At 53.9% G+C, this 27,224-nt stretch overlaps 1 protein-coding gene across 6 annotated transcripts; it reads left to right on the top strand.

Annotated features, from left to right (window-relative positions):
- KCNN1 (potassium calcium-activated channel subfamily N member 1) lies at positions 1-25,997 on the top strand. 6 transcript variants are annotated; one of them, XR_012501616.1, is made up of 11 exons: positions 2,061-2,259; positions 6,764-7,246; positions 7,971-8,066; positions 10,984-11,402; positions 14,164-14,305; positions 16,618-16,743; positions 17,589-17,699; positions 18,309-18,436; positions 21,775-21,845; positions 22,868-22,937; positions 25,405-25,447. XR_012501616.1 is itself a non-coding variant. In XM_074350439.1 (10 exons), exons 2-10 carry the CDS (start codon positions 6,845-6,847, stop codon positions 25,657-25,659), a joined length of 1,749 nt encoding a protein of 582 aa, XP_074206540.1. In that variant the 5' UTR covers positions 1-84; positions 6,764-6,844; the 3' UTR covers positions 25,660-25,997. The 6 variants fall into 6 exon arrangements, 4 of the variants coding, with proteins under 4 accessions (XP_074206540.1, XP_074206539.1, XP_074206537.1 ...); XM_074350439.1 differs by lacking the exons at positions 2,061-2,259; positions 21,775-21,845 and adding an exon at positions 1-84 and having other exon boundaries at positions 25,405-25,997; XM_074350438.1 differs by lacking the exons at positions 2,061-2,259; positions 21,775-21,845 and adding an exon at positions 1-293 and having other exon boundaries at positions 25,405-25,997.
- Positions 25,998-27,224: the final 1,227 nt, after the last annotated feature.

Raw genomic sequence — 27,224 nt, 5'->3', positions numbered from 1 at the left:
CCTAGCTTTTGTTCGTTTGCATGTCCTCAGGTCCCTTCCAAGCAGCTGCGGGCCGATGAGGCTCTGTCTGGAGTGGAGACTCAGGTATTCCCCACCTAGAGCCCCACCTTCATCCACTCCCGATCCCTGTCTGCCACTGCCAGCCTTGTCTGAGCGGAGAGCAGGATCAACTTGGGCAGGAGGCGATCAGCCACCAGACTGACTATCCTAAGTTTGTTTCCTTGAAGAAGGTCCCTGATCCCTCAGGGCAAGTGAGCCCAAAGGGGAAAGAGGGATCTTTCCAGAGGGAGAAGGTAGGTGCGGAGTCTGCAGTGCCTGGTAGGGTGGAGAAGCTAGAAAGGCCTCTGGGGGCTGTGGCTGATGCTTTTGTGAATTTCTGGATGTTTACATGTTGGACTTGAATTTAGAAAGCGTCAGACGCTGCAGGAACCCTGCAGCAGTCTGTGAAGACTGGGGTCAGCCCATAGGTATGGTGAGAATGCTTCTTGTGGGTCAGGGACCCATCCGGGGGCTGGCTCAGGCTGTCAGGGGCCAGGGCATTGAATGCAGTGCAGGGATGTGTGCCAGACCCTGAGGGAGATGATGTGGGTGGCTCCTTCACTGTTGTGCTTTAGAAAGTCCGCAGTGACCCAGGCAATGGAACAGCAAGTGCAAAGGCCCAGAGGTGGGAATGAGCTGAGAAGAGTCAGAGGAGCCCTGGGGAGGGGGACTGGTAACTGGATGGGGGGAAGGAGGAGGGATAGAGCGTGGTTGAGAATGCATCCCTTTTGGGCCCCCACAACCCCACTCGAGTCCCTGTGGACACAGCAGGGCATGGATGGTCCCCAGGCCTCCACTTCCCAACCATCACAGACCTGCACACTGTCACTGCCGCTAGGCCCTCCTCACAATGTCCCCAACAGGCTGAGATAAAGAACAGACTCTCCAGAGGAGGAAACAGGAATCCCACCTGCTGACCTCTGGCCATCACCTAGCTCTGCTCAGCCTCACCACTGTCACTGGCCCACAGGACCACCCCCTGCCCAAGTAGCTGTCCACTCATTCATTCATTCGGTCCAGCTATTTCCTGGACACCACAGAAGAAACAAAACAGATAGCTGCCCTTAGGCCATGATGAGCAATCAGATGTTCCTGACCTGCTCCAAAGCTCAGAGCCAGGAAGAAAACAGATGGGAGGCTGGGAGAGAGATGGGGAGAGCTGCTGCCCCCAGGAGCCCCCAGGCTGGGGAGGACAGAACCAGATTCAGTCACCCAGGTGACAGGGGGACAGGGTGGGGAAAGGGTGAGGCTGAGGTAATGAGGCTGCCTGGGAAAGGAGGAGGTAAGGGTTCCCCACTCCCCCAGTCCCCAAGGCTTCTCTGAGCTGCCGTTAACATTGAATGAATGTTGATCAAGGCTACCCTCAGTGCCAGGGGAAAGGGGTACCATTTGGGCACCCCCCCCCCATAGTCTCCTGCTGTCCTGTCATCTTGGCATTGATTTTGGGAGTTAGGACTGGGGGAGGGGCCTAATCTAGGTGGGCTCTTTCCTTCCAAAGAAGGCAGCCTTGCCCCAGGAGGCATCTCCTCTACCCCTGGAAGCCCCCATGCCCAGATCCTAGGCACCTCCACTTGCCAACATCCTGCTCCTCCACTTCAACGGTTCCCCACATGGAACAGACGTTTGATGAGGTGATTTCAAAAGGGAAGTGTCCAGTCACTGCAAAGTTGTCCCCTCAGCAAGTGCGTGGTTTGATCAGACCCCAGGCACGCAAAGGTTGAGAGATGGTTGGAGTTTGGGAAACTGATTTTGGAAAAGGGGTGGTCAGGAGTTCCCAAAGGCTTTCGAGGTCCGGAGTATTCGGTTCTCCAAGGTCCTCTCCATCGAGCGGGGCAAGAGGGCGAGTTTGACAACCAGCCGCACGCTGGGGGGCGAAGGGGGCACCAGAGAATGAGGGATCTTTAAATGGAGGCGGGGCTTGCGGGGTCGCCGGGGGCGGTGCCACCCTGGGCTCGGCCAATCGGCGAGCCGCCGGCGTCGCACCGCCCCCTCCTCTCCCAGCCCGGGCGGGCGCTCGCCCCCCGGCCGGGCCCGTGGACAGGGCGGCCGGGGATGCGCCCGCTGTCGCCGCCCCCGGCCCCAAAGCCCCGGGGCCCCGTGCCCACCTGCTGCCGGCCGCCCCGCCCGCGACCCCGGCTCCGACCCCCGCCCGGGGGTCCGCGGCCGCGCAGGACCTTCTCTCCTCCAGCCTCGTCCGCCCACCCGAGCCGAGTCCAGCAGGTACGGAATGGGATGGGCAGAGGCACCCAGGGAGGGAGGCGCATCCCAGAGGGAGATGCGGTTTGGGGCAAGAGCCAGAAGGGAGGATTTTCGTGGGGTCTGCAACCTAGGGTACACGGGGATGGGGGAAATGTGTATATGCTCTGCCCGAGTGAGTAAAGGTTCACAGACCCCCATCTCGGAGGGAGTGGGTAGCGGGTTCACTTTGGCAGGCGCAGGGCAGTGAGTCTCCAAACTCCATAGATACAGTGAGGGGAGCTCTCCCGGTGGAGGCAGTGACCCAGGACTGACTTGGGAACGGGAGGAAGGAGACCCTCACCACTGGCCCTGGTATCCAGTCATTACGGGCAGCATGGCAGGGGTTGGAAAACCGGGTCCCCCAGCTCTCCCTGGACAGAGGTTGGGTACCAAGCACAATGCACTGTCCGGACTGTCCTGAAGGGTGGAGCTGCAAATATGAGTGCTGGAGGCTGGGGGTGAGCCAGAGATACTGATGAAGATGGATCACAGTGGAGGGCACTGGTGGAGGCAGCCATGGGGAGGTGGGGAGGGCAGGCTAATTGCCCCCTGCTGGCTACTGGCAGGTTCCTGATCGGTGGTGATGAGGGGAATGCCTAGGGGATCCAGCAGTCAACCAGCGACTCATTGCACCCACTCTGGCAGCCCATGGAGTGGGAGGGCAAATAGATCCTGTCTGCCCTGCAGAGCTAGGGCCCCATGAGTGCTGGGGGGTGGGGTGTCTTGGGGTCTTTCTCCACGCTCCACAGGGACACACAACCCACATCTCACCCACACATCCTGGAAGATTCTGCCATGTGCTGCTCTGGCCATGATTCCTGGGAGGGGTAGGATGAGCATGTCACCCCGAGGGGGCTGTGCCTTGGAGACAGGGGGCACCTGCTCCTGGTCCAGCTCTAAAGAACGGAGCTTGGTGTGGGGTAGTAGCTGGGCTGCGTGCTAAGCATTTTCCATGTGAGATCTCACTCCCTTCTGGCTATGACTCTGCTGGGTGGGCACTGAGACACACTGTTACTGAAGAGGCAGCTGAGGGGGGGAAGTGACCATCCTGTCTGGGATGCCCAAAGGTGCCTCTTAGAAAGCCACTGCAATCAACCCACCATTTGTAAGAGGGCTCACTCTTCGGGGTCTGGCCATTTTCTTTCTCTTCCTGTTGAAAGGGAGAGTTTGGAGGAGCCGACCTCCTTGCTCCCTGCTGCCTGCACACCTTCCTCGGTTCCTCAAGCGCCCTCCTGGGTACCCCCTGCCCCGCTTGGCCCACAGGTTTCTGACAGTATCTCTTAGGATGGTGCAGAAGGCAGGGTTCTACTCACCCCCTACCCCAGCATTCAGGGAACAGAAGTCTTGTGTCTCAAACATGTTAGACAATTTGGACAATTCCAGGGACTCTCAAAACCAAATGCAGGGTGTTTCTTACCTTTTAGGGGAACTCCTTGGAGAACCCAGGGCCCTGACCTAGAAAAACACACCCTTTCATGGACATCTAAACCTTGGCTGGGTTTTCATAGGGGCTCCTGGTTCTTTAGGAATCTCTGAGGGTCCCTGACACCCCAGCTTTAGGCCCAAATTGCAGTAAGCAGGGGAAGGTCTCTTGTCCCCAGGGCCCTCTGGTCCCACCCAGCCTTTAGAAATGGGTTGTCCCATTCTCCTGTGGAATCTGTCTGCACTCTTCTGCAGACCACTCTGTCCTTCCCTTTCCTATGATGTCGTGGGAGGGGTCAGACACACATCATGCCTGTGTCCTGAGCTTTGTGATCCCTCAAGGGCAGGGCCAGGCTGGCTCCCTTTCCAAATGGCTGCTCGTCAAGAGGGACCTGGCCAGATCTGACTACCACCTTCCCACCCCAGACTACACTTAGTCCCTGCCCTTCCTGGCTGCGTGACTTTGGGCAACTTGCTGAATCTCTCTGAACCTTGTCTCCCATCTGTAAAGTGGGAGTAAGAATGCCGCCTACCTCGCTGAGTGGCGGTAGGGATTAAATGTGACAATTCTGATAAAGGGCTTGGCCTGCAATAAGTGCTAGGTACACATTAACATTATGGGTTCTAGGAAGGCCCTCCACATCTCTGCCTTCCTGGAAGCCACCTGCCGCCGCCTGTCTATGTGTCCGTCCCCTCTGCCTCCTCCCTGCCCGGGCACCTTAGGACGCGGCTGCCAGGCAAGGAGGAGCATGGCAGACATGCGTCCGAATCTGGCCTGTGTGTTGGGCGGCTGAGTCACATCCCCAAATTGCATCTTCATCCGTGCATTTCAGAAGGTCGTTTGCAGCACCCCCACCCCCTCCCAGTCCTGTCTGCCGGGCCACCGCCTCTCCTGCCCATGCTCCCCAAGCCCTGGGCGGGGACCTTCTGCACTTTCCAGAGGGAAGGCAGGAGAGGTGCCTGGGGTGTCCTTGTCTCTTGGGCAAGGGCAGGGTCTGGGGCTGCTGTGTGTGTCCTGGGGGTCAGCTCTCAGCCCCGCCTAGCGCTGACAGCCCTTTAAAGGGGCAGGCAGGGGCTCTAGCCCAGGAGGAGAGTGGCACCTGAGTGTTTGTGAGGATGAAGAGAGAGATCAGGGCCAAGGTCAGCCTTATCAACTGCGATGTACTGGGCCTGCAGGGGACCAGCTCATATGAACTGTGAAGTGCTGGGCTTACAGGAGACCAGCCTGTATAAACTCTGAAGTGCTGGGCCTGCAGGAGACCAGCCATGTAAACTGAAGTGCTGGGCCTACAGGGGACCAGCCCATGTAAATTGTGATGTACTGGGCCTGCAGGAGACCAGCCCATATAAACTGAAGCTCTGGGCCTGCGTAAGGCCAGCTCTTATAAACTGTAAAGTTTCCGGTCACAGGTAGCCACGGCTTGGTTGGTGTGATGGATGGGAGTGGGACATGTTCTAAGACTCATGTTTCTTCTGTTCCTACTGTGTGCTGGCACCAGCATCTGGGGACATATAGTGAGTAGGACAGATCCTGTCTGGGGGGCGCCAGACCAGGGCACAGGTGGTCCTGCAATGCATGCAAGTGGTGCCCTGGCCAAGGGCACCCATGTCCCGCCTGGCAACATGGCTCATCTTGACTTGTCCTGAATTGACATTTTCTGAGTCTGTCACCCCCAGGAATATGGCTTCAGGGCCAGGGAGGTGTCCTGTCTGTGCACACAGCCACCATTCCTGGGCCTCCAGTACTTTCCTGCCTGGCCTCTTCAAAGGGGACAACACTTGGCCCAAAGCCCACCGCCACCTGGCTTGTTGAGAGAATGTCACAAGGTAGCCTGGTCCAGAAGCTATCTTGTAAGGAGACGGCCCCTTCACCGCATGGTGCCTCAGTTTCCCCATTGGCAAAACTGCCCAAATCCCAGGACCCCCTTCTTGGGAGTATTGTGAGGATTAAAGAGAAAATCTGTGTGAAGAAGATACATGCAAAGGGGGAGGAGAGGTAGTGGGCTGGGGTGGAGTGGGGGGTCTGGCAACTGGGGACCCAGGAGATTGAACTCCAGGCAGCATGTGCATGTCACTGTCTTCAAAGTCCTTGCTTTTGCATGTGATGCCACAGGACATTGCCCTGTGCAGGGGCAGAATCTGAGGATGCAGATCACAGTCTGTTCCTCAGTAGCCGGTTTCCTCTGTGGGATAACTTGAATCTGGCCTGATATTACAGGACCGGGCTGAGCATGTCTCCCAAGGCCCTGTAGAATCAATTCTGAGATCTTAGAGTACAATCCTGGATTGCTGCTTTGGTCCTAGAATCTGTTTGGAGATCACTGAGGGAGCTGAGGGTCTCATACCACAGCCACGACCCCTAATATGCCCCTCGCTACACTCTGTGACTGTGTAAGTGTGTTCAGGCCTCTGGACAACTCTATGGGAGGAACTGGAGGTTCAGTAGAGTGAAATTAACTTGTCCAAGAGCCTGAAGGTCAGAAGGAGACAAGCCTGGATCAGAACCACCTCCTGACTGCTCACTTACATGGTCTCTAGTCTTCCCAGGCAAATCAGCCAGCAGATTCCATCTTGAGGCATTCAGAAGTGTTTACTGTGTGTCACCTGTGTGCTCAGCATTGTTCTGGGTATTTGGAGACACAGAAAGTCAGTGGGCACAGGTCTGGCAGGAGAGTGTTCCAGACAGAGGGCTCAGCAGGTGCAAAGGCCCTGAGGCAGGACCAAGCTTGTCGCGGTCTGGTAACGGAGAGGCCAGTGTGGCTGAAAGGGAGTAACTCTGGGGAAAGTGAGAAGGATAAGGTGGCTGGGAGCCAGATCACAGAGGCTTCCAGCCACAATGAAGAGTTGAGTTTCTGTGCAGTGGCAGTGGAGAGGCCTGGGAAGGTTTTGAGCAGGGGAGGGGAACATAGGCCAACTTGACTGTTTCTAGGATGGCCAAGCCACATATTAGCTGCAGTGGGATCATGGCCTCTCCAGCCTCAGAATGTTTTTGGTGGGGGGTGTCCCTAGCCCTCTGGTTAGTTGGCAAGGCCCTGACATGACTGTGTTCCCCATGTACCTGCAGGTCAGCGAGGGAGCCCAGTCGCTGAGCCATGCCGGGCCCCAGGCGGCCGGCAGCAAGCCCAACCCCAGCGCCCACATAGTCATGAACAGCCACAACCACCGTGGCTGCGGGGGACGGCCGCTGGGTGGCGGGCTGGGTGCCCTGGGCCGAGACCCTCTGGACCCTGAGGCCAGCCACCCCCCGCAGCCTCCGAATGGCCCAGGCATCCAGGTGGTGGTGGCCAAGAGTGAGCCAATCCAGCCCTCACCCAGCAGCCCCCAGGGGCAGCCCCAGGACCAGGAGGAGGAGGAAGATGAAGAGGAAGACGAGGCGGGCAGGCAGAGGGCCTCAAGGAAGCCCCCAAGTGTAGGTCACCGCCTGGGCCACCGGCGGGCACTCTTCGAGAAGCGGAAGCGCCTCAGCGACTACGCCCTCATTTTTGGCATGTTCGGCATCGTTGTCATGGTGACGGAGACAGAGCTGTCCTGGGGGGTCTACACCAAGGTATGCATGGCCCTTCCCTGGTCACCCAGGGGAGGCCCTGCTGGGCCCACCTGGCTCCCCGCAGCCCCTTGGGCATGGGGTTGGGGCTACGTTGGCCCTGAGAGGTGGGTAGGGGATGCTGGGGGGACCCTGAAGGTGGGAATACGGGGAGCCTTGAGCCTCCTGCTGTGTCCACACCCTGGGTATGGCAGGGAGGCTGAAGGTGGGGGCAGACGGCTCCAGCCCATTCCCTCTGCCCTGCACCAAGGGGCTGCGTCTTGGCTGAAGGCAGGGAGGGGGCTGCCTCCCAGGTCAGGCCCAGGACAAGGGACCCCTAGAGAAAGGCTGTGCTGAGGAGCGGGAAAGAGCTTTCCCCCTTTAGAGAGCTGGACTACAAGCCTAGAGTGAGATCAGAACCATATTAGCCTGTAAACTGTGAAGTGTCAAGGCCGGAGGAGGCCAGGCCTTATAAACTGTGCAGTGCTGTGCCCACGTGAGGCCAGCCCTTATAAATTGTGGCATGCTGGGCCTTCAAGAGGCCAGGACTTATAAACTGTGAAGTGCTATACCCAGGTGAGGCCAGGCCTTATAAACTGAAGCGCTGGGCCCACCTTACCGTCAGCCCGGGCCAAAGGAGTAAGGACAGGAGCATCACTTCCTTCGTGAAACAACCAGGTAGGGGGTCTGGAGGGCTGCCCGCCCCCCACCCCCAGCGTCTGTCCTGCCCTCTGTTCTCTCTGCCCAGGAGTCCCTATACTCCTTTGCACTCAAATGCCTCATCAGCCTCTCCACCGTCATCCTGCTGGGCCTGGTCGTCCTCTACCATGCCCGGGAGATCCAGGTCAGTGCCAGGTGGGATTGGGGCAGCTCTCCTCCCCACGCCTCAGAGCCCCTCACACCAGCCATCTGAGACCCCAGCCCTTGAAAACTAAGAGGACCAGTAGCCTCTTTATAGGAAAAAAAAAAGATCTCCACAGAGACACACTGTTTAGATGACTCTAAATTTCCTTGTAACGCAAGTCTTTATTTTAATTTTCATTTGATTGTTTGGTAAAGAAGACAGTGAGGGAGCAGGAGGTGGGGGCTAGTTCTGGTGCACATGGGTCGTTTTTGCAGCCATGGAGTCCAGTGTTTGTAACACCGGGCTCCTTCTCCTATTCCATCCCACCCTGCGTTTGAATGATTGATCACGTGCCAGGGAGTTTGTTCTCCTATTTCAGGGGTTAATAAAGACCAGCTCAGGGCTTGTCAGACAGACGTTACCACAGCAGACTGGCACCAGGACCTGGGAACACCAGAAGGTGTCAGATCTGGCTCCTGACTCTGGCCTTTGAGCCTTGATCTCTGTAATCTGGCAGAAGACAGGTGTACGAAAATCCTACCTGTGTTGCACTGTGTGTGGGCTTACAAGGAGACACCCAAGGTCTGGCACACTGGAGGGGTCCTAAATCTGGCTGGGAGTGGGGGGAGAAGGACAGTGACCCCTGAACTAGAAGGAAGCAGTTCTGAGGTACAGATGGGGACAACATTCTGGCAGTTCCTCTAACAGTTAAACATGAGTTACCATCTGACCCAGCGATCCACTCCTAGTTACACATCCCAGGGAAGCCAAAACCTACATCCACGTAAAAACTTATACACGTATGTTCATAGCAGCATTATTCACAATCGCCAAAAAGTGGAAATAACCCAAACATCCATCAACTGATGATAACTAAAACTTGGTCCATCCATTATTATTATTCAGCCAAACAAAAAAAAAAATGAAGTACTGTGTCATACCACAACTGAGTGACTTAAACAACAGAAATGTATTCTTTCCCAATTCTCCTGGATGTCCAAGATAAGAGGCTGGCAGGGTTGGTTTCTCCTGAGGGCTCTCTTCTTGGCTTACAGATGGCCGTGTTCTCCCTAAGTCCTGACATGGCCTTTGGTGTGTGCACACGCATCCCTAGTGTCTCTTCCTCTTCTTATAAGAACACTGGTCCCCATTCTTATGACCTCATGTAACCTTAATTACCACTTTAAAGGCCCTGTGTCCACATACAGTCATATTAGGGGCTAGGGCTTCAACAGATGAATTTTGAGAGGACACAGTTCAGTCCATAACACTCCGCCTCCTGGCACACTTCCTCAATCCATGTCCTTCTCCCATGCAAAATGCATTCATCCCATCCCAACAGCCCCCAAAGTCTTAACCTATGCCAGCATCAACTCTAAGTCCAGGTCATTTAAATTTCATCTAAATCATTGGATAAAGAAGCTGTGGTAGAGGGGAGGGTATAGCTCAAATGGCAGAGCACATGCTTAGCATACATGAGGTCCTGGGTTCAATCCCCAGTACCTTCTCTTGAATAAATAAATAAATAAACCTAATTATCTCCCCCCCCCCCAATTTTTTTTTAATTTTTAAATTAAAACAAAACAAAAAAGAAAGAAATGAAAAATAAGTTGTGGCATGTGTGTGTATACACACACACACACTCACACATATATGTACATACATACATATGCATATAATGGGCTATTACTCAGCCATGAAAAAGAATGAAATTTTGTCATTTGCAGCAACATGGATGGACCTAGAGATAATCATACTAGGTGAAGTCAGAGAAAGACAAATATCATATGATATTACTTACATCTGCAATCTAAAAAAATGACACTAATGAACTTACAAAATAGAAAGAAACTCACAGACACAGAAAAAAAACTTATGGTTACCAAAGGGAAAGGGAGTGGGGAGGGATAAATTAGGAGTTGAGATTAGCAGATACACACTACTATATATAAAACAGGTAAACAACAAGGTCTTATTATATAGCACAGGGAACTATATCCAATAGCTTGTAAAAACCTATAATGAAAAAGAATATGGAAAAAGATATATATATATATATAACTGAATCACTATGCTGTGTTCCAGAAACTAACACAACATTGTAAATCCAATATGTCCATAAAATCAATCAAGCAATCAATATTATCTAAATCAGATATGGGTGAGATTCGAGGTATGATTCCTCCTGAGACAAAATTCCCCTCCAGCTGTGAACCAGACAAGTTGTGTGCTTCCAAAAAAACATGGTAGGACAAGCATAGGATAGACATTCCTGTTCCAAAAGGGAGAAAGATGAAAGAAGTAAGGGGTGACAGGTCCTAAGCATGTCTCAGACCCGGCCAGGCAAGTTCCATTAGATTTGAGGGCGGGAGAATGACCCCCCTTGGCTCAGCACTCCTCCACCTTCCAGGCCCTCTGGGGTGGCAGCGTTGGTCCCTTGACCCTGCCCGGTGGCCTCTGTCTTCTTTCACTCAGCATAATGTTTTCAAGGTTCATCCCCGCTGTAGCATGTGTCAGAACTCCTGTTTATGGCTGAGTAATGTTCCATTGTATAGAAGGACCACATTTTATTCATCCATTTATCCATTGATGGACATTTGGGTTCTTTCCACTTTGGGCGACTGTGAACAGTGCTGCTGGGATGATGTGGGCATAAGGATGTGCTTGAACAACTGTTTTCATCCCTTGTGCCTATAATCATAGGAATGGGATGGTTATGTCATTGGCAACTCTGTGACTTTTGGGGAAACACCTGTGCCACGTTTAGTTTGAATTGTGGCTGATGCTGAGAACTAGGGAGTTTTACCTCTGAGGCCATGTGTCTTGAAAAAACGGATGGGGTTTGGGGCGGGGGTCTCACTCCCGGGCCTAACCACGTGTCTGAGACCCATGCCACCCGCCTGCCTGACCTCTGCAGCTGTTCATGGTGGATAACGGGGCAGATGACTGGCGCATTGCAATGACCTGCGAGCGCGTTTTCCTCATCTCCTTGGAACTGGCCGTGTGCGCCATCCACCCGGTGCCCGGCCACTACCGCTTCACGTGGACGGCGCGGCTGGCCTTCACCTACGCGCCGTCGGCGGCTGAGGCCGATGTGGACGTGCTGCTGTCCGTGCCCATGTTCCTGCGTCTCTACCTGCTGGGCCGCGTCATGCTGCTGCACAGCAAGATCTTCACCGACGCCTCTAGCCGCAGCATCGGTGCCCTCAACAAGATTACCTTCAACACACGCTTCGTCATGAAGACACTCATGACCATCTGCCCAGGCACCGTGCTCCTTGTCTTCAGCATCTCCTCCTGGATCATCGCCGCCTGGACCGTGCGGGTCTGTGAGAGGTGCGCCCCTGACCCCCTGACCCCTGACCCCCATGACCCTCATACCCACCCATGACTTTAGTGACCCTGGGACTCCCTCAGCCATCACTCTGTCCTCACATCCCCTGACCCTAGTGACTGCCCCTCTGCCAAGTTCCCGGCCTCAGTGACTCTCATGTGCAACTCCCTCCTCCCTAGGACTCTAGCCCTGTGTCCCCAGTTACCCCCAGCCCCTACCCCGACCCACACCCTCTAGGACCCCATCCGTATCTCCCCTCCCTTTCCCCCAGGGGGGCCCCTCCATGGGCTGGACCTCTAACCTCTGGCCCAGGGTGGTGGAGGCAGCAGGAACAGGGACCCCCCCACCAACCACCTGTTTCCCCCACAATTTAACCTGCTCTCCTTCTCCCCTCTGCCCGCCCCACTGGACTGTAGGGAAAACATGTGAGTCCTACTCTCAGCCGAGCTGTGTGCACAGAGCTACCAGCTGTCCTGCCCGCCAGGAATTTAAGATCAGCTGCCACCAGGGGAGGGAGCGGGGAAGTGAGGCGGGGGGCCGGGACCAGCCGAGAGCCCACGGGGCTGTGGGGAGAGCCTGTCCCTGTGCAGCCAGGCAGGTGGGTCTTGGGTTGAGCCCGGGCCAGCAGGGAGGCAGGCCACTCTCAGGCCAAATCCCCATGGCATCCCTGGGGTCCTTGTCTCCAAAGTGGGGAGGGGGAGGAAAAGAGCTTAGCTCTGGTGCCTTGTTGGGGCACCTGGCCCCAGGAGGCTTGAACAGCTCCTCCTGAGAGTTAAGTGGGTCTAGGGTGAATGAAAACTGGCCCAGCTTTTAAGACCCCCGTACAGGGCTTGTTCTGAATAGCCCTGGAAGGTGGAGGGCCATCAACCCAACTTATAGATGAGGAAACTGAGGCTTTGGGAGCAGAAAGGCATCCCTGAGGGCCCAGTCTCAGTTCCAGGAGAGGGAGGAGTCCCACTGGACTGCTTGTCTGGGAGGGAGGTCTCTCCTGCCTCGTGCCTAGCTGGGGAAGGCCCTAGAGGGGCTGTGGTAGGTGGTGCTGGGACTGGGCTTCCTGGGAGGTCCCTGGGCTGGACTCGCCCCCAGAACCCCAGTCCTCACCCCTTCAAACTCCCCCTCCACGGCCGCTGCCTCAGACTGATGTGGGGCTCATGGGGGTGAGGGAGATCTGTTACCAGGGCTTACTGTCTGAGGATCATGCAGGGGCTCCTCAGACCCCTGATGTGCCCCCTTGCCAACTCCCACAGATCTCAGGACTGGAGCTTGGGAACTGGGAGAGGGTGCCCTTTGTCAAGGCACCCCTGAGGTCCAGGCCAGGTTGTTGCAGGGGTGCCAGGTGAGGGTGGGGAACGGGGCAGGGCCGGGGGGGGCAGCCAATCCTAAATTCTGAGCCCTGTGACACTGCTTGATGCCCCCTCGCCTTCCTCCTCTGCCCCTGTGGCTCTGTCCCACCCCACCTCCTGCATGTCCCCCACTCCCTGGTTATGGGTGGTCCTGCAGCACCCACCATAGCTCCAGCCAGGCCTGAAGCCTCCCAGCCCGTGGCTGGTGGGTTCCCCTCTCCTCCTGCCTCCTGGGTGGGGGGCCCTGATCCCCTGAGAGGTGGAGGCTGGTGCAGCTTGGGGCTCAGGTGCCTCAATGAAAGATAGGGTTCAGTCCCTGGTCCCCCTCATCCAGCAGACAGCCTGGAATGACACCTGACCTCCTGGTAGGGAAGGAATGCCCAAATCCCAAACCTGCTGGGAAGGCCTCCATCCCTCCTTCTCATGTTTTGGGTTTCCATCTCTTTCCCATCTTGAGCCCCTGATCCCAGCGCTGTCTGCCTGAAACAGCCCTCCCTCCCAGCTCCCCTGCCCTGCCCCTGCAGCCTAGGAGGGAGGGGATTAGCTGGAAAAGGCTCCCTGACCTCCCTGAGCTGGAGGGGCTTTGCGGAAGGAAGGGGCTGGGCTGGAGCAGAACATCAAGCCACCCCCAGACTCAGAAAAGTAATCCCTCAGCCCCCCAGCCTGGGCTGACCATAGGTAGAACCAGCTGTGATCGGGACAAAATCACATCCTTTGCAAGGCCTTGGAGATCTGTCCCCTTGAATAACACAAGTTGAGTCCCAGGCCTCTCCCCAGGGTCAAGCAAGCTGCCCCATCCCGCATGACCCCCAGAAGAACTCCAGGCCTGAGGTTGGGGCCACTGGTACTGCCCTCCAGGTATTGACTTCCCTTCTACTCCCAAGTCCCAGGGTGTGGTCCCCCAGTCTCCTGTCTCCCTGTTGAATCCTCCTCCCTCCTCTCAGCCTTGCTGGCTGGGGAAGTTCTTTCTGGTATCTGACCTGAATCCTCACCTCTACTTCCTGCTGCTTCTGGTGCCCCTGGCCACCCATGTTCGCATCTGTCTGTGTGTCTGTCTTTGGGAGGGGGATCGTGTGCACATGTGTGGACACATGTGGACGCACCCTCACCTGGACCCCTCTCTGCCCCATAACCAGCAGCTTGGGGGTCAGGCGAAAGTAGAAGGTTGAAAGGGATGCTGGGGAGGAGGGTGTGGGTATCTTCAGGAGGACCATGGGGCTGCCCCAGGCGCTAACCATTCATCCACCCCGCCCTACAGCAGCGCCTTGGACACTGAGCCCCCAGAATGAGCAACTTCCTGCAAGGCCCTTCATACAGCTAAGGGGACCCAGGGCCCTGTCTTCCTGGCGCTGCCCTAGGGGGTATGATGAAGGAAGAGGGACCAGAGTGGACTGACTTGGCCCTCCCTGGCTCCCCCCAGGTACCACGACAAGCAGGAAGTGACCAGCAACTTCCTGGGGGCCATGTGGCTCATCTCCATCACCTTCCTCTCCATCGGTTACGGCGACATGGTGCCCCACACCTACTGCGGGAAGGGCGTGTGCCTGCTCACTGGCATTATGGTAAGAGCAAGGGCCCTTGCACACTCCCCACTGACGAGGAGCTCACCCCGTCTCGAGCTACACCTGCTCAAAGTTCCTCCCTGTGTCAGCCCACCCCTCTGCCACCCTGTTCTTTCCCTCAGATGTGACATGGAATCCACACCTTCAGGTTTCCTGGGGCATCTCCTCTAGGGCTCTTCCAGCCTGAGATACGCAGCGCCTGCTGTGCCTGCCGGGCCAGGTGCTGTGGTCCACTCTGAACCAAGTGGCATCTTTGCCCCTTTATGCTCCGCAGCCTGCTTAGTTCACAGCCCTTGGATGTGAATGTGCCTTGATGCTTCTGTGCCTCAGTTTCCCCGGCTATAACCAGTGCCCACTTCTGTGCTCGTTGCAAGGACTGAGTCTGTTCATTTATAAGTGCCTAGAACCATGAATGCCTCAGGTACCCCGTCAATAGCCTCTGAGCTAGCCATCATGGGCCAATTCTGCATCCTTGCCTGACTGCCAGGGTGTCTTTAGCACCCCCACGGAGCCCCTTGCATGTGAAGTTTATCTCGTGTGACTCCTTGGGCCCAGGCAGCAACTCATCTTCACTAAAACCTTCTCAAGTCCATCTGCTTGTGTGAGCAAACTTTGACCTCTGGTGCCTTCTCTTTACCCTGATTCGATCATTAGGTTCCCTGCCCATCCCTTTCTTCTGGAACCTTCTTCCTCTTTAAGCTTCTTTTATCTCCTCCACAAATGCTTTTCTGTGTTTTGGATTGCTATGAATTGTTTGATGCATGGTAGGGAACTCCTCTCCCCAACCCCCGAGTAACACGTTCATTTGTGAAAAACATCAGTGAACACCCACAGGCCTAAAGAAACCAACCTGATTTCCCCACCAGGGTCCACCCCAGACCACTTCCTGAAGTGGGTCCTTCCTTCTCTTGGCAGAGAGATGTTTGTTCTTGAAAAGTACGATGCCGTGCCCACCATGGTTTCCCTTCTGCAGAGGAAGGGACTATCTTTCCGGGGCTCAGCCCAGCCCCCTTCACTGCAGGTAGACCATCCTCCATTGTCACCATCTCCTGAGGTCTATGGCTCTCTCCCTTCTTCACCTCTTGTCCCCTCCTATTTGGATACCACCTGGGGGTCCATGACCGTCTCCTGGCCAAGCTGTCACAGCCCCTCTTTGTTAAAAGGCATTCTGCATATTTGCTTATGTTATTTTGCGAGAATAGAAGGGGAAAAAACTAAAGATTGGCCACAGTCCACTCCCCCTGTCCCCACCCCCATGAATAAAGAAAAACACTCAGATAAGATGATGGCTTTAAACCCAGAAAACCCACAGCAAAACAGAAAAGCCAAGTTCTCTTCTCCTGGATAAACCTCCTTCAGAAAACTGCTTCTGTGGTTAGCCTGCAGCTCATTCCCTGCCCTCAACCCTGGGACGTGCAGGAGTGTTTGCACCCAGGGATGTGTCTTGCTTTTTGCTGTCACCACACAGCCTGGTATCACATGAAGTCATACCTTGGTCTTTTTTAGCCACTCTCTGTTTTTTGTTGTGTTTTTTTCTTCTTTTGAAATAATGTTTTTATTTAAAAAATTTTTTTCCAGCTTTGTTGAGGTATAATTGACAGTTAAAAATTACTCATATTTAAGGTGTGCAACTTGATGATGTGATGTACGTAAACATTGTGAAACAATCACCGCAATCAGGGTAATTAACGTATCCATCAGCCCAGCTAGTTACCGCTTCCTTTCTGTTGTGATAACACTTAAAATCTACCCTCTTAGCAAAATTCAACACACAAGTATTAACTGTAGTCCCACTTTCCATTTCTAATTCTTTTGTTGTCCCATCCCTCTTCTATCCTTGCCCAAGTGTGTCCCCACCCAGTCACTGCCCATGGACTCACCCCCTTCCAGACACTTATAAAGCACATGTTTGCTCATTCTTGAACTTCAAGGCATCCCAGCATGGCCTCCTCTGAATTTCATGTCTTTTGCTGGACGTGGCATCTGTGCTATTGTGCAGAGTCACTGGCCGATCCTTTTCCAGGCTGCATAGTATTCCACACGGAGGTAGTCTGTTTCTTGGCCCTGGCTGACAGGGTTTTTTTGAACATGGACTTTCAAGTCCTCCCAAGACCCTCATCCTGGCCAGGAATACATGATGGGGTTTCCTCAGGGGGCAACTTTGCATCCACCCCACCCCAGCTGGTCCAACAGTGTCCCCAGCCCTTGCCCACCCTTCCCATAAATGTTTCCTTCCATCAGTAAGAAAAACTAGCTACTACCTTGGCCCCCAGGGGCCAAGCCTGGATCTCTTCCTTCCTTCCATCCTACAGGCAGCAGCCGCAGGAGGAACCAGCGGACAGGAGAGTTGCCAGAGAGAGCCTTACAGCCCCCCTCACCGGCCCCCGCCACCTGCTTCCCAGCCACTCCTGCAGCTGATGACACCAGGATGTCCTGGGGTCCCTGGCTCCTAATTCTCATTGACAGAACCTCCCTCTCCCCTCCCTCCTCCTGCGTCACTTTTCGCTGCCCGCTCCCCCCATCCCTATCTCTCAGCCTTGCCCTCCACCTTGGGTCCTCACTCCTGCCCTTCTGTCTTTCAGGCAGCCTCCATGTGGACAAGCAAGTCCTCTCTGGCCTCCTTCCCTAGCCAGTGGACTGGCTGTCACTCAGGGCATACTGGGGAGGGCAGTTGCTAAGAGCAGGGATCCCATCATTAGGGAGACGTCCCTGCCCCTTACTCCCCCACATCCTGGGACCTATACTTTGCCTCTTCCTTCCTGCAAGTGCCCTACCGCAGGCAGCTGGCCTGACCCTTCTTTCTTGCCACCCTTCTGACCCTACCAGCTGAATCCTCCTTACTGGTCAGCAACATGTCAGCTAGGTCTCTGCCCTCATTATCCAGACCCCAAAACCTTGATGGAAATGCTTCCAAATCCTCCCACCTCCGTGGGCATCAGCCCCACATGTTCATGCAGATCCCACATGTTTCTTGTCCCCTTTCCTATCCCCGAGCCTCACTTTCCCCCTCTGCCCAATGGGGATGAGTGGTCCTACCTCCTGGGGATGTTGGGGATCAAATGAACTAATCTGTGGCACAGGCTCCCTGGATGTTTGATGTATATTAAGCAAGTGGGGTTGGCAGTCAATGAACTCAGCAGGTAGGATCTGCCCACCCTATGGGCATGGAGGGTAAACGTTAGGAAGCAATCAGGCAGGCTTCCTGGAGGAGGGAGGGTGTCCTACTTACAACCCAGGACCCGTAGGAGGTGGACCCTGATGTGACCCCTGCCCTCTAATGCAGGGGGCCGGCTGCACAGCACTCGTGGTCGCCGTGGTGGCCCGGAAATTGGAACTCACCAAGGCAGAGAAACACGTGCACAATTTCATGATGGACACTCAGCTCACCAAGCGGGTAAGGACACCAGCCCGCATCACAGCCACCTCGCTTCCTGATCATCAAAGGCAGACCCTCCCCACCTGACTTCTGCCCATGTCAGGATGCTCATGTGCCCGTGGGCCACTGTGCTGACTGTGCGTGCCCATACTGCACTGGGCTATGCCACCATGTGGACGTTCATGAGCCATGCAGAAGACATGGCGATGGCCACAGGCGTCCACTTCTGTACTGAGTGGCAGCCCAGCCATGAGCCATTCAGCAAGAGGCAGGGGTTCTGTGACCAGGCAGCCAGGTGCAACTTACAAGCTGTGGACCTCAGCAGGTCAGCCTCTCTGTGCCTCTGTTTCCCCATGTCTAAAATAAGAGAAATAACAGTGTGTGTCGAGTTCCTGAGTTAACATTTGCAAGGTATATAGAAAGGGTCTGGCCCATGGTGAGTGATGTGTATTAGGCAGAAACACATTTACACACACAGCACAGATGTGGACATGTAAAAATGGCCCTGCCTTACAGTCCCAGGACCCCAGGGGGAATATTCAGGAGTTTCTGGAGGTTTCCAGAAGTGTTCAGAGCCTTCTGTGGTTTTGTGCCCACCCTAAGGAACTGTTCTTTCTCTGGCCTCAGGTAAAAAACGCCGCTGCTAACGTTCTCAGGGAGACGTGGCTCATCTACAAACATACCAGGCTGGTGAAGAAGCCAGACCACGCCCGGGTTCGGAAACACCAGCGTAAGTTCCTCCAAGCCATCCATCAGTAAGTCCAGCACCTTTCCCGCTCGCGTTTCTGTGTCCGCCTGGCATGGAGGCAGCCATGGCCCCTGCTGGGAGGAGGCCACAGACCAGGCCAGGCATCTCATCATGGCCTCTTCATGGCCATTCCCATGCTGGGTGGTCGGTTGGTGGTGGCTTGCAGCTTCTGTGCTGAGTGGAATGGTGGGGTGGACAGAGGGAGGCAGGTGATGGGCCCAGCACTCGTCCAAGACAATCACCTCTGACAAATCATGCAAACCACCCAACATAAGTGGCAAGGAGCATATTTTATTCTCTGGAATAGCCAAAATGAGTTTCCCCTTGGACATTGAAGTAATGTTCCCTTTTTGCATTGGCTTCCAGGAAGCTCAAAATTAAATTTGTGGCCTGATTCATGTGATCATGTTGGGTAATTAGAAGTGACTTAATTTCCCCTGTTGTCCTTTTGTCCTGAGAATTATTAAATCAAGTGGTCCTCATCCTTGGCTGCTCATTGAGGTCATTGGGGGTGGGGGTAGGGGGGCTGCACTTTTTAAAACCCCATGGGCCATGCCCAGCACCAGTTACAGTAGAGTCTAGGATGCAGCCTGAGTTCAAGCTTAAGTTCCTCAGGTAAGTCCAGTGTGCAGCCAGAGTTGGCAAAGTTTTTCTGTAAAGGACCAGATATTAATTATTTCAGGCTTTGTGGGCCAAAAAGTGTCTGTCACTCTCTACTGAACTCTGCTGTTAAAGCAGGAAGACAGCAAAGATGAATAGGTGTAACTGTGCTCTAATATCATTTTTCAAAAGAAGCAGCTGTCCAGATGTGGCCTATAGACCATAATGCCAATCACTGTCCACTAGAAGTATCATGTGAGCCACGTATAAAATTAAAATTTTCCTAGTAGTCACATTAAAAAAAGTGAAAAGAAATAAGTGAAATTAATTTTAATATATTAATTTACTCTAATATATCAAAAATATTATTTTAATATGTGATTAATATAAAATAATTAACAGGATATCTTAGAAAACTTTTTGTACCAAATCTTTGAAGCCTGGCGTGTATTTTACACTTACAGCCTGTTTTTATTCAGACCATCCACATTTCAATGCTTAGTGGCCACATATAGGATGAATGGGACGGTGCCCAGTCTAGAATTTAAACAGCTCTGAATCCTGTGGGATCAAGCACTCAAATATAAATTACAGCTGAGCCAGATGGTACCTGATTTAAAATAGAAAAAAATATGTTTTTAGGCATTTTTCAGAATGAGCCGATACATTCCCATCTCTTACATCCTGGAAAACCCCATTCTCAATTGGCTGCCCTAGGTGAGCCAGATAGATCCCTGCCCCAAGACCTCCCAGGCCAGACTCACGGGCTGATGAATCGGGAAGTGAGGTAAACAATGTTAGGATCTGAACTAGTACAACAGGAAGACAACGAAGTCAGCCCTAGGAAACAGAGCTAGAGGCAGCACAGAGGACCCCGGTATGATCCACAGAGCAGGGCAGCTGTTCAGGGGAGATCCCAGCATGTGGCTGGGGTGGCCCAACTCCTGGGGCACCAGAGGGTAAAGGAGTGTGGACATGGAGAGACCAGCCATGGGAGAGAAAGCTCAGCCAGCTGGACTTTAATTTTTTAATTCTGTTTAATCACTTTTGCTTCTTTTTAAAGAATAGATTTATTAAGGTATAATTGGCATACAGTCAAAAGCAGCTCTTTAGTGGGTACAATTTGATCAGTGTTAACATAGATATACACCCACAAAACTATCACTGCAGTTAAGATAATGAACAGATCCATCACCCCAAAAGTCTCCTTGAGCCCCTTGTCATCCTTGTCTTTTAGCTAGAGAGTTTAGTCCATTTGCGTTTATTATGTTTACTGTTATAATTGGGTTACTTTTTCATGATTACAGTCCCTGCTTCACAGGACTGTGGGGTGATCTAAATGGAATCATGTGTGGAAATGCCTGGCATAGTCCCTGGCACGGAGCAAGCACTCAGGCACACATGGCACCCCAAACCTCTGCTTCTTGCCTCTGCTTCCATATTACCTAAAAAGCAGGGCAGGGAACTGGCACCCCACTTACTTGACTTCACTGTGCCGAGGTGTTAGTCTTGTCTCCTCACATGACCCCAAGGCCTTCCTTTTTGACCCTTCAACAGATGTTTACTGACCACTGGGTCCCAATCTGGTCTCTGTCACCTAACTGTGGGGCCTGAGCAAGCAACTCCACTACTCCAAGCTTCATTTTCTTATTTGTAAAGTGGAGACAATAGTAACTTGCCTCTTCTCCACGAGAAGAGCGTGGATTACACACAGCTGGGGTGACCGGACCCTGCCTGCCACACAATATTTTCTGAAAATGAGAACTGGCATTGTTGTTGATAATACCACTCTCTATATGTTCATTTGGTCACTCCACAAACATTTCTGGCACCAGCTTCTGTGTCAGGCATGGGGCACACAGGCATGGCCCTGCACTGGATCTTGCCCCAAGGGATGTCCCAGAAGGTTCTTTGGGGGAAGTGGGAGGGTAGGAGTTGAGGAGAGCCAGGTCTGTGGAGAAAGTATCTGCTTTGGGAGTCACCTGTGTCCCTTTGTTCTGGGGCAACACTGTCTCACTCACCCTCAGGTCCGCCTGTACCCCCTCACCAAAAAGTGACCTTACGAGTACAGCTTATGAAATCAAGCAAGTTTGCACCAGGGCTTGAAGGGTAGATGAGATTTGGACGAGAAACTGAGAGGTAGGTAGGCATACCAAGGAGTGTCCACAGTTTGGGCAAAGGTAGGGAGGTGGGAATGAGCACAGTGCCAGGGAGACCGGAAGTACCATCTACAGGTATGCGGGAGCCACGGCATCTTCTTGAGCTGGAGAGGCCCCACGATGGGAGCGCTGTATGAACAGCCAATGAAAAGGAAGAAATGGTCTCAGAGAGGACGGATTGAGGGCACACAGCATGGGTTTGAGCAGTGTATGAATTTCTACTGGCCACTTTAACGAAGTACCACAAACTGGGTGGTTTAAAACAGAATTTATGATCTCACTGTTCTGGTGGCCAGAAGTCTGAAATCAGGGTGTCAGCAGGGCCATTCTCCCTCTAAGGCATTAGATCTGTTCAGGCCTCTCTCCTAGCTTTTGGCAGACTCAGGAGCTCCCTGGCTTATAGGAGCATCGCTCCAATCCATCTTCATACGGTGTTCTCCTTATGTGTGTCTGCATCCAAATTTCCCTTTTTTAAAAAAAATAAGGACATCAGTTATCTTAACCTGGTTAAATCTGCAAAGGCCCTATTTCCAAATAAAGCCATGTTCTGAGGTACTAGGGATTAGGACTTCAATGTATCTTTTAGGGGAAGGGGGACACCATTCAACCCATAACAGGAAGGTTCCAGAGATGCCAAGAATGACTTCCACGGGGAAGGTATGTCAATGGCTCCTTAGCAAGCCTCTGCTTCCTCTCCAGGGCACCCCCAGACTTCTGGGACTGGAGGTGTCTGTATCCACCTCCACTTCTCCAGACTGAGGGCCAGGTCCTCCCAGGCATCCTGGCAGCACCCAGCATGGGTGGGCCCCAAGAGGCCTCCCCGAGCATCTATCACATGTGGGCGTGCAGGGGTTCAGTTTGGACCAGTGAGGAGGAGAGTCCTACCTGGAATGGCCTCCCTGGGCTGGTTGAGCTACAGAAGGGATGGAGAGAAGGGGTGAGGACACACACTGGCCAACTCCCCCCACACCCCATAGGCTGCTGTCCAGGGGGCCGAGGCGGCAGAAGCTGAGTGGCAGGTGCTGGTTCAGATCCTGCTGGGATGCCAGTGAGCACTAGCTTTGCCCCTGTGAGCCTTGGTTTCCTCCTTGGGAAATGGTGTAGGCATAGTTTTCTGGACTAAATGCCACCTCCGGGGCCAGGAACTTGGCACAGGGTGGCATACAGTGGAGCTGCCAGGCTGAAGGCAGCTGCAGTTGCTGGGTGGGCGCTGCTGGAGGGAGAGTGCATCCCTGAGGGGTGACCCCACCCCCTCAGAGGCTAGACCTCCTCAAGCAAGGGCAGCAGCCCTTCCGCTGTCCAGGGTCCCAGCCTGGCCCTGGGGTGGCGCACATGGGAAGCGGGAAGGTTTGGGCACATGCCACCCAGCTGTGCTGGGATTAAAATTGCCTTGTGATTTCTCTCTGCTCCGCCGGGTCCTGCCAGAGCTCAGAAGTAAGTCTCTTCCTGGGGGGGGGGTGAGTGCATGTGGGCACTGTGGGTGGTGGCTGAACCGCCCCCCAGGCCCCACTGCCCCCTGCATGCTAGGAGGGAAGGGGGCTGCAAGGGGGCTGACCTCCAACTTGCCCCTCATCCCCCACTGCATATCTCATTGGGTGCCTCTGGTTGGGGTGGTTGGAGGAAGGACCCATGGCCCCACTGCAGCCTCCATTCAACCCCGTCCACCATCTGTCCCCCAGGCTCCGGAGTGTGAAGATTGAGCAAGGGAAGCTGAATGACCAGACCAATACGCTTGCAGATCTGGCTAAGGTGAGCAGGGCTGGGCGCGGTTGGGGCAGCAGCCTGGGCCAGAAGGGGTTGGTCTGGCCCTCAGAGGAGGATGGTGGGTATTCAGGAAAGGACAGAGCCCATCTCCTGCCACAGAGGGAGGGATAGTGCTGGTGCCCATAGTACAGACAGGTGAACAGGCAAGGGATGCAGGGTGGGCAGGGACCAGCCACCAGGGGATGTTGGCCCTGTCTGTAGAGGTCCACTGCGACCAGAGGCTTTGATGGTTAGAGAGATGCTAGAAATCTACATCTGAGTGTAAAATCTTTACTTTTTAATGTTGGCAGCTATTTTATTTTTTAATGAATAGCTAATAAAATCACTTTAATAAGAAGAAGTAATTAGTGGGCTAAATTGATGAAGTGGTATTTTTACATTTAGGAATGTCATCAACACACAAGCTCTAAAATTTAAGAGAAAAACAAACGGCTTTTGCTGTGGATATACATTCAAATTACAGCATCAGGAGAAAGCTTATTTGTATAGCAATTAAACATCTTTCAGGAGATTAAAGTTGATTGCAAAGAGTTCTGTAAGATCAGTTTGTGTTATAAATGGATCTGTTTGTTGGTTCTAATGCCAAGTCCCATCCTATTCCCTGCGTTTTATTCATCTGTTAGAAGGTGTCAACTGACCCACCTCCAGTTAGGCAAGCTCTCAGAATATTTGTCAGACTATCCTAAACTCCCTTCTGACCTTTCATAAATAGTTTATGTGTGAACTTTGCTAATCGGCTCCATCCCTAATCAATTAATCAATCTGAGCCAAATTTAATATTACCTTCAGAAAATGTGAATTCTTCTATTTTACTGCTTAAACTCATCACATTTTGGACTCACCCCCCTTATAACTAGCAAGAGAATGCAATGTAATTTGATATTAACCCACATAAACTTAATTTGGAAGAGAACACTACAGAGGAAAAAAAATACTCTAGAACCCCAAAGGAATCATTCAATTGGGAGTAGGAGGAGCATAATCTTAAGAGCATATAGAAATCCTTGGCCAACTAATTTGATGTCAGATGAGATTTACAGCTATGAATACATATAAAATACCCTTGAAAAACTGAGGTACTAGACATTATAGTTTGGATTCTCCATATCACACTTCCTTCATTAATATACGTAATTCAAATTTGAATTTCTAAGTTATTGAAACCTTGTAATCACAGCAGTGTACTCTCAAAAGACATTTAACAAAGGCTTCTTTGAAGTAAGTCTTTCACTGGATTGGATTATAGGGTTTCTAATTTTTTTTAACTTAACGAGGTTAAAATGTTTTTAGGTATTAAATTTTAATGCTTTCCAAGGTTGCTGATTTAATTGGTCTCTCTCCAACAAAAATTAAATGTATATTCTAATGTAAAAAAATTAAACCTCAGAGAGGTCCACAAAGACCCGTCCAAGGGCTGGATGCTACCAGACGTTACTCTCTAGCCCTGGGGACTGAGTGGCCCTGTGAGGCAGGCTGAGGTGAGGATCTGTGGTCCTAGGAGGTGCCCAGAGGCATGTGTTCATCCCCAATGGGGTTGGCCTACCAGTAGCAGGTGGAAGGCACGCCCAGGTGAAGGCGTGGAGGCTGGAAGGGAGAAGCTGAGTGTACAGTGTAGTAAGGAGCTGTGGTATGGAAGGATGACCTGTCTCCCACAGAGCAAGAGGTTGGGGTGCGAGGCCGGGGTGGGGTACCACCCCTTCAGTCCTCCCATCTGGGTTGACGGGCGGTGAGCTGCGGTCGTCTAGGGGTCTGATCTGCGCGGAGCTGGGCCCAGACACGGAACGATGTTCTAGCGCCACCTGGTGGCTAGAGCGGCGTCTGCACCGAGGGCTGTCCCTTCGTGGCGGGCTGCCCCAGCAACTCCCGTCCCCATCTGGACAGTGGCAGAACCAGTCTTTGCTTGCTGGGTTGTGGGGAGCAGTCGAGATGGCAGGGATGCCCCACCACCTGCTGTCACAGTAATTGTGCCTGTCGTGTTCCCCAGTCTGTGACCAGGTCAGATCCTTGGGGTGGTAACCTCTCCCCCCAGGCCCCTATCCCCTCCCTAGTCTAATGCGGGAAGCACAACTGAGCCTCCTCCCCCTCGAGTGTGCCCTGGGGCAGCATTGTCCAAGAATCACGCAAGACCACCCTCTGGCTTAAACGGGCCATGTGGCTGGTTCATCCCCTCATGGGAGTTCTGATCACATCCACTCACCCTCAGGACCTCCCTTGACCTTCCCTTGGCCTGTTGGCCCTGAGCCTGGCATTCAAGACCTTTCTCTTCTCTCGCCTATTCTCCCACCATTCCCTTCAGCTGCGCTGGGGGATGCCCTCACAGTTGCCCCCCACTTGGGTCTCCTTAGTGAGCCCCCACCCAACCGGAGCTGGTCAGCTGTCTCTCTGTGTGTCCATTGCTCCCTGTCTCTCACTTGGCCTCTCCTCTCTCTCCCACCCTCTCTGTCTGTGGCAGACCCAGAATGTCATGTACGACCTCATGTCCGAGCTGCACGCCCAGCACGAGGAGCTCGAGGCCCGCCTGGCTGCCCTTGAAAGCCGCCTGGATGCGTTGGGCACCTCTCTGCAGGCCTTGCCTGGCCTCATCGCCCAAGCCATACACCCGCCCCCACCAACCCTGCCTCCCCAGCCTGGCCCTGGCCCCCTGGACCAGGTGGCCTGGAGTCCCCCACGCTGGTGGCCACCCGTGGCCCCTTCAGACTGCGGGTGACAGCCCTACCTGCCACCAGACCCCTCAATCTTGGCCATCGTGTGGCCACCACCTCCATGCCACCCAGGAAGCCCTGTACAGTGGCGCCTCTTGGAGTTCAAGGAGCCGAAGCTGAGTTGGGCTGAGTGGACTGGAGCCCGCCCCACCCAGCCCATCTGGGCAGAGGGCACGGGGCAGGGCCAGACGACCATTTAGGGCAGGGGTGGGCCATTGCCCGCTTCCTCCTTGATTGGAGCTGGGGGAGCCTGGAGCTTCCACTGGCCCCCTGGCCCCCAGTGGGTGCAGAGCAGCCAGGAGAGGGGTCCTTGCCAGTTCCGAATAAAGCAGGACCCCACCCAGTTGCTGCCTGTTATACGTGGCTGGGGGGCACTCAAAATCATAACATGGGTGGTGGACACCTGGCCCAAGATCTCAGACTGGATGTAGAGGGTCCAGTGAGCCCATCCCCATTCTAGCCTGGTAGGCTTCCAGGCCTGAGCTTAGTCAGGGACACCTCCTGGAGGACATCTGCGCCAGTCTTACCTGATACCCATAGAGGGACCGTGCATGGCCCAGCCTGGGCCTGTGGGAGGCAGCAGGTCATCAGGACATCCTTCCAGCTGGCTTTGCTGGAATACCGACTATGGGCCAGGCTCCAGCAGGGCCATGGGTCATTTTCCAGCAGGGGAGGTGACATGATTGAGGAGGGCCATTCAGTCTTCATTGGACACAGGCTGAGCACCCACTGCATACAGACAATGTAATGTAAACAATCATACTGACTCTTCACCAGAACCTGACCAGGGTAGGATGGGGAGACTCAGAGAAGTGAAGCCACCTGCCTGGGGCTACAGAGTGAGGAGGGGTGAGCCAGGATTTAAATGTGGGGGTCCACAGGCCAAAGGGACGAATGGACTGGGTGGAGGGCAGTCCATGGGGAGGGGAGTGATGTGATCCTGGGGTTAGAGAGACCCCTCTAGGGCAGGATGGAGGGGAGGGTTCCAGACATAAGTAGAATCAGAAAGGTCCCTCTAGGCCTTGGGCTTGTGGTGCTTGGCAGATGCTGGGCCCTGGCTAATCTGGATCCTGCTGAGAGCCCAGGCCCTGGCAGCCTGTGATAAGGCCGTGGGCCACCTGGCTGGGGGTGATAGGTTGGGCACAAGAACAAGAAGGGTCTGGGCAGGTGTGGGTGGGCTGTGGTCAGACCTGGGTTCGAGACCCAACTCTGCCACCTCCAGGGGCTCTAGGCTGCCCCTCTGGAATCTTAGTTTCCTCTAATGTAAGATCAAATTCGAGGAACAGGGCACAGTGCTCACCCTTGGGAACACCCAGTCTGATGGAGAGCCACAGTAAACACACAGCAGTCACAAACATAGCGACCAGAGCCCTAAAGAAATAAACAAGTCCAAAGCATGACTCTGAGGAGGTGACATTTGGGCGTGGGGGTGGGGGCTGGAAAAGTAGATCTGGGGAAGGAAGTTTCCAGCCCGAGAACAGCCAGTGCAAAGGCCGAGAAGCAAGACCCGAGCTTTGTGTGTTTCGGAAACAACCAGATGGTGGCAGGGAGACCAGGGAGGAGGCTTGGG

Source organism: Camelus bactrianus, chromosome 22 (genome assembly GCF_048773025.1).
Source record: "Camelus bactrianus isolate YW-2024 breed Bactrian camel chromosome 22, ASM4877302v1, whole genome shotgun sequence".
In the NCBI taxonomy this organism is placed as follows: Eukaryota; Metazoa; Chordata; class Mammalia; order Artiodactyla; family Camelidae; genus Camelus; species Camelus bactrianus.
This window is presented reverse-complemented; position numbering and strand designations above follow the sequence as displayed.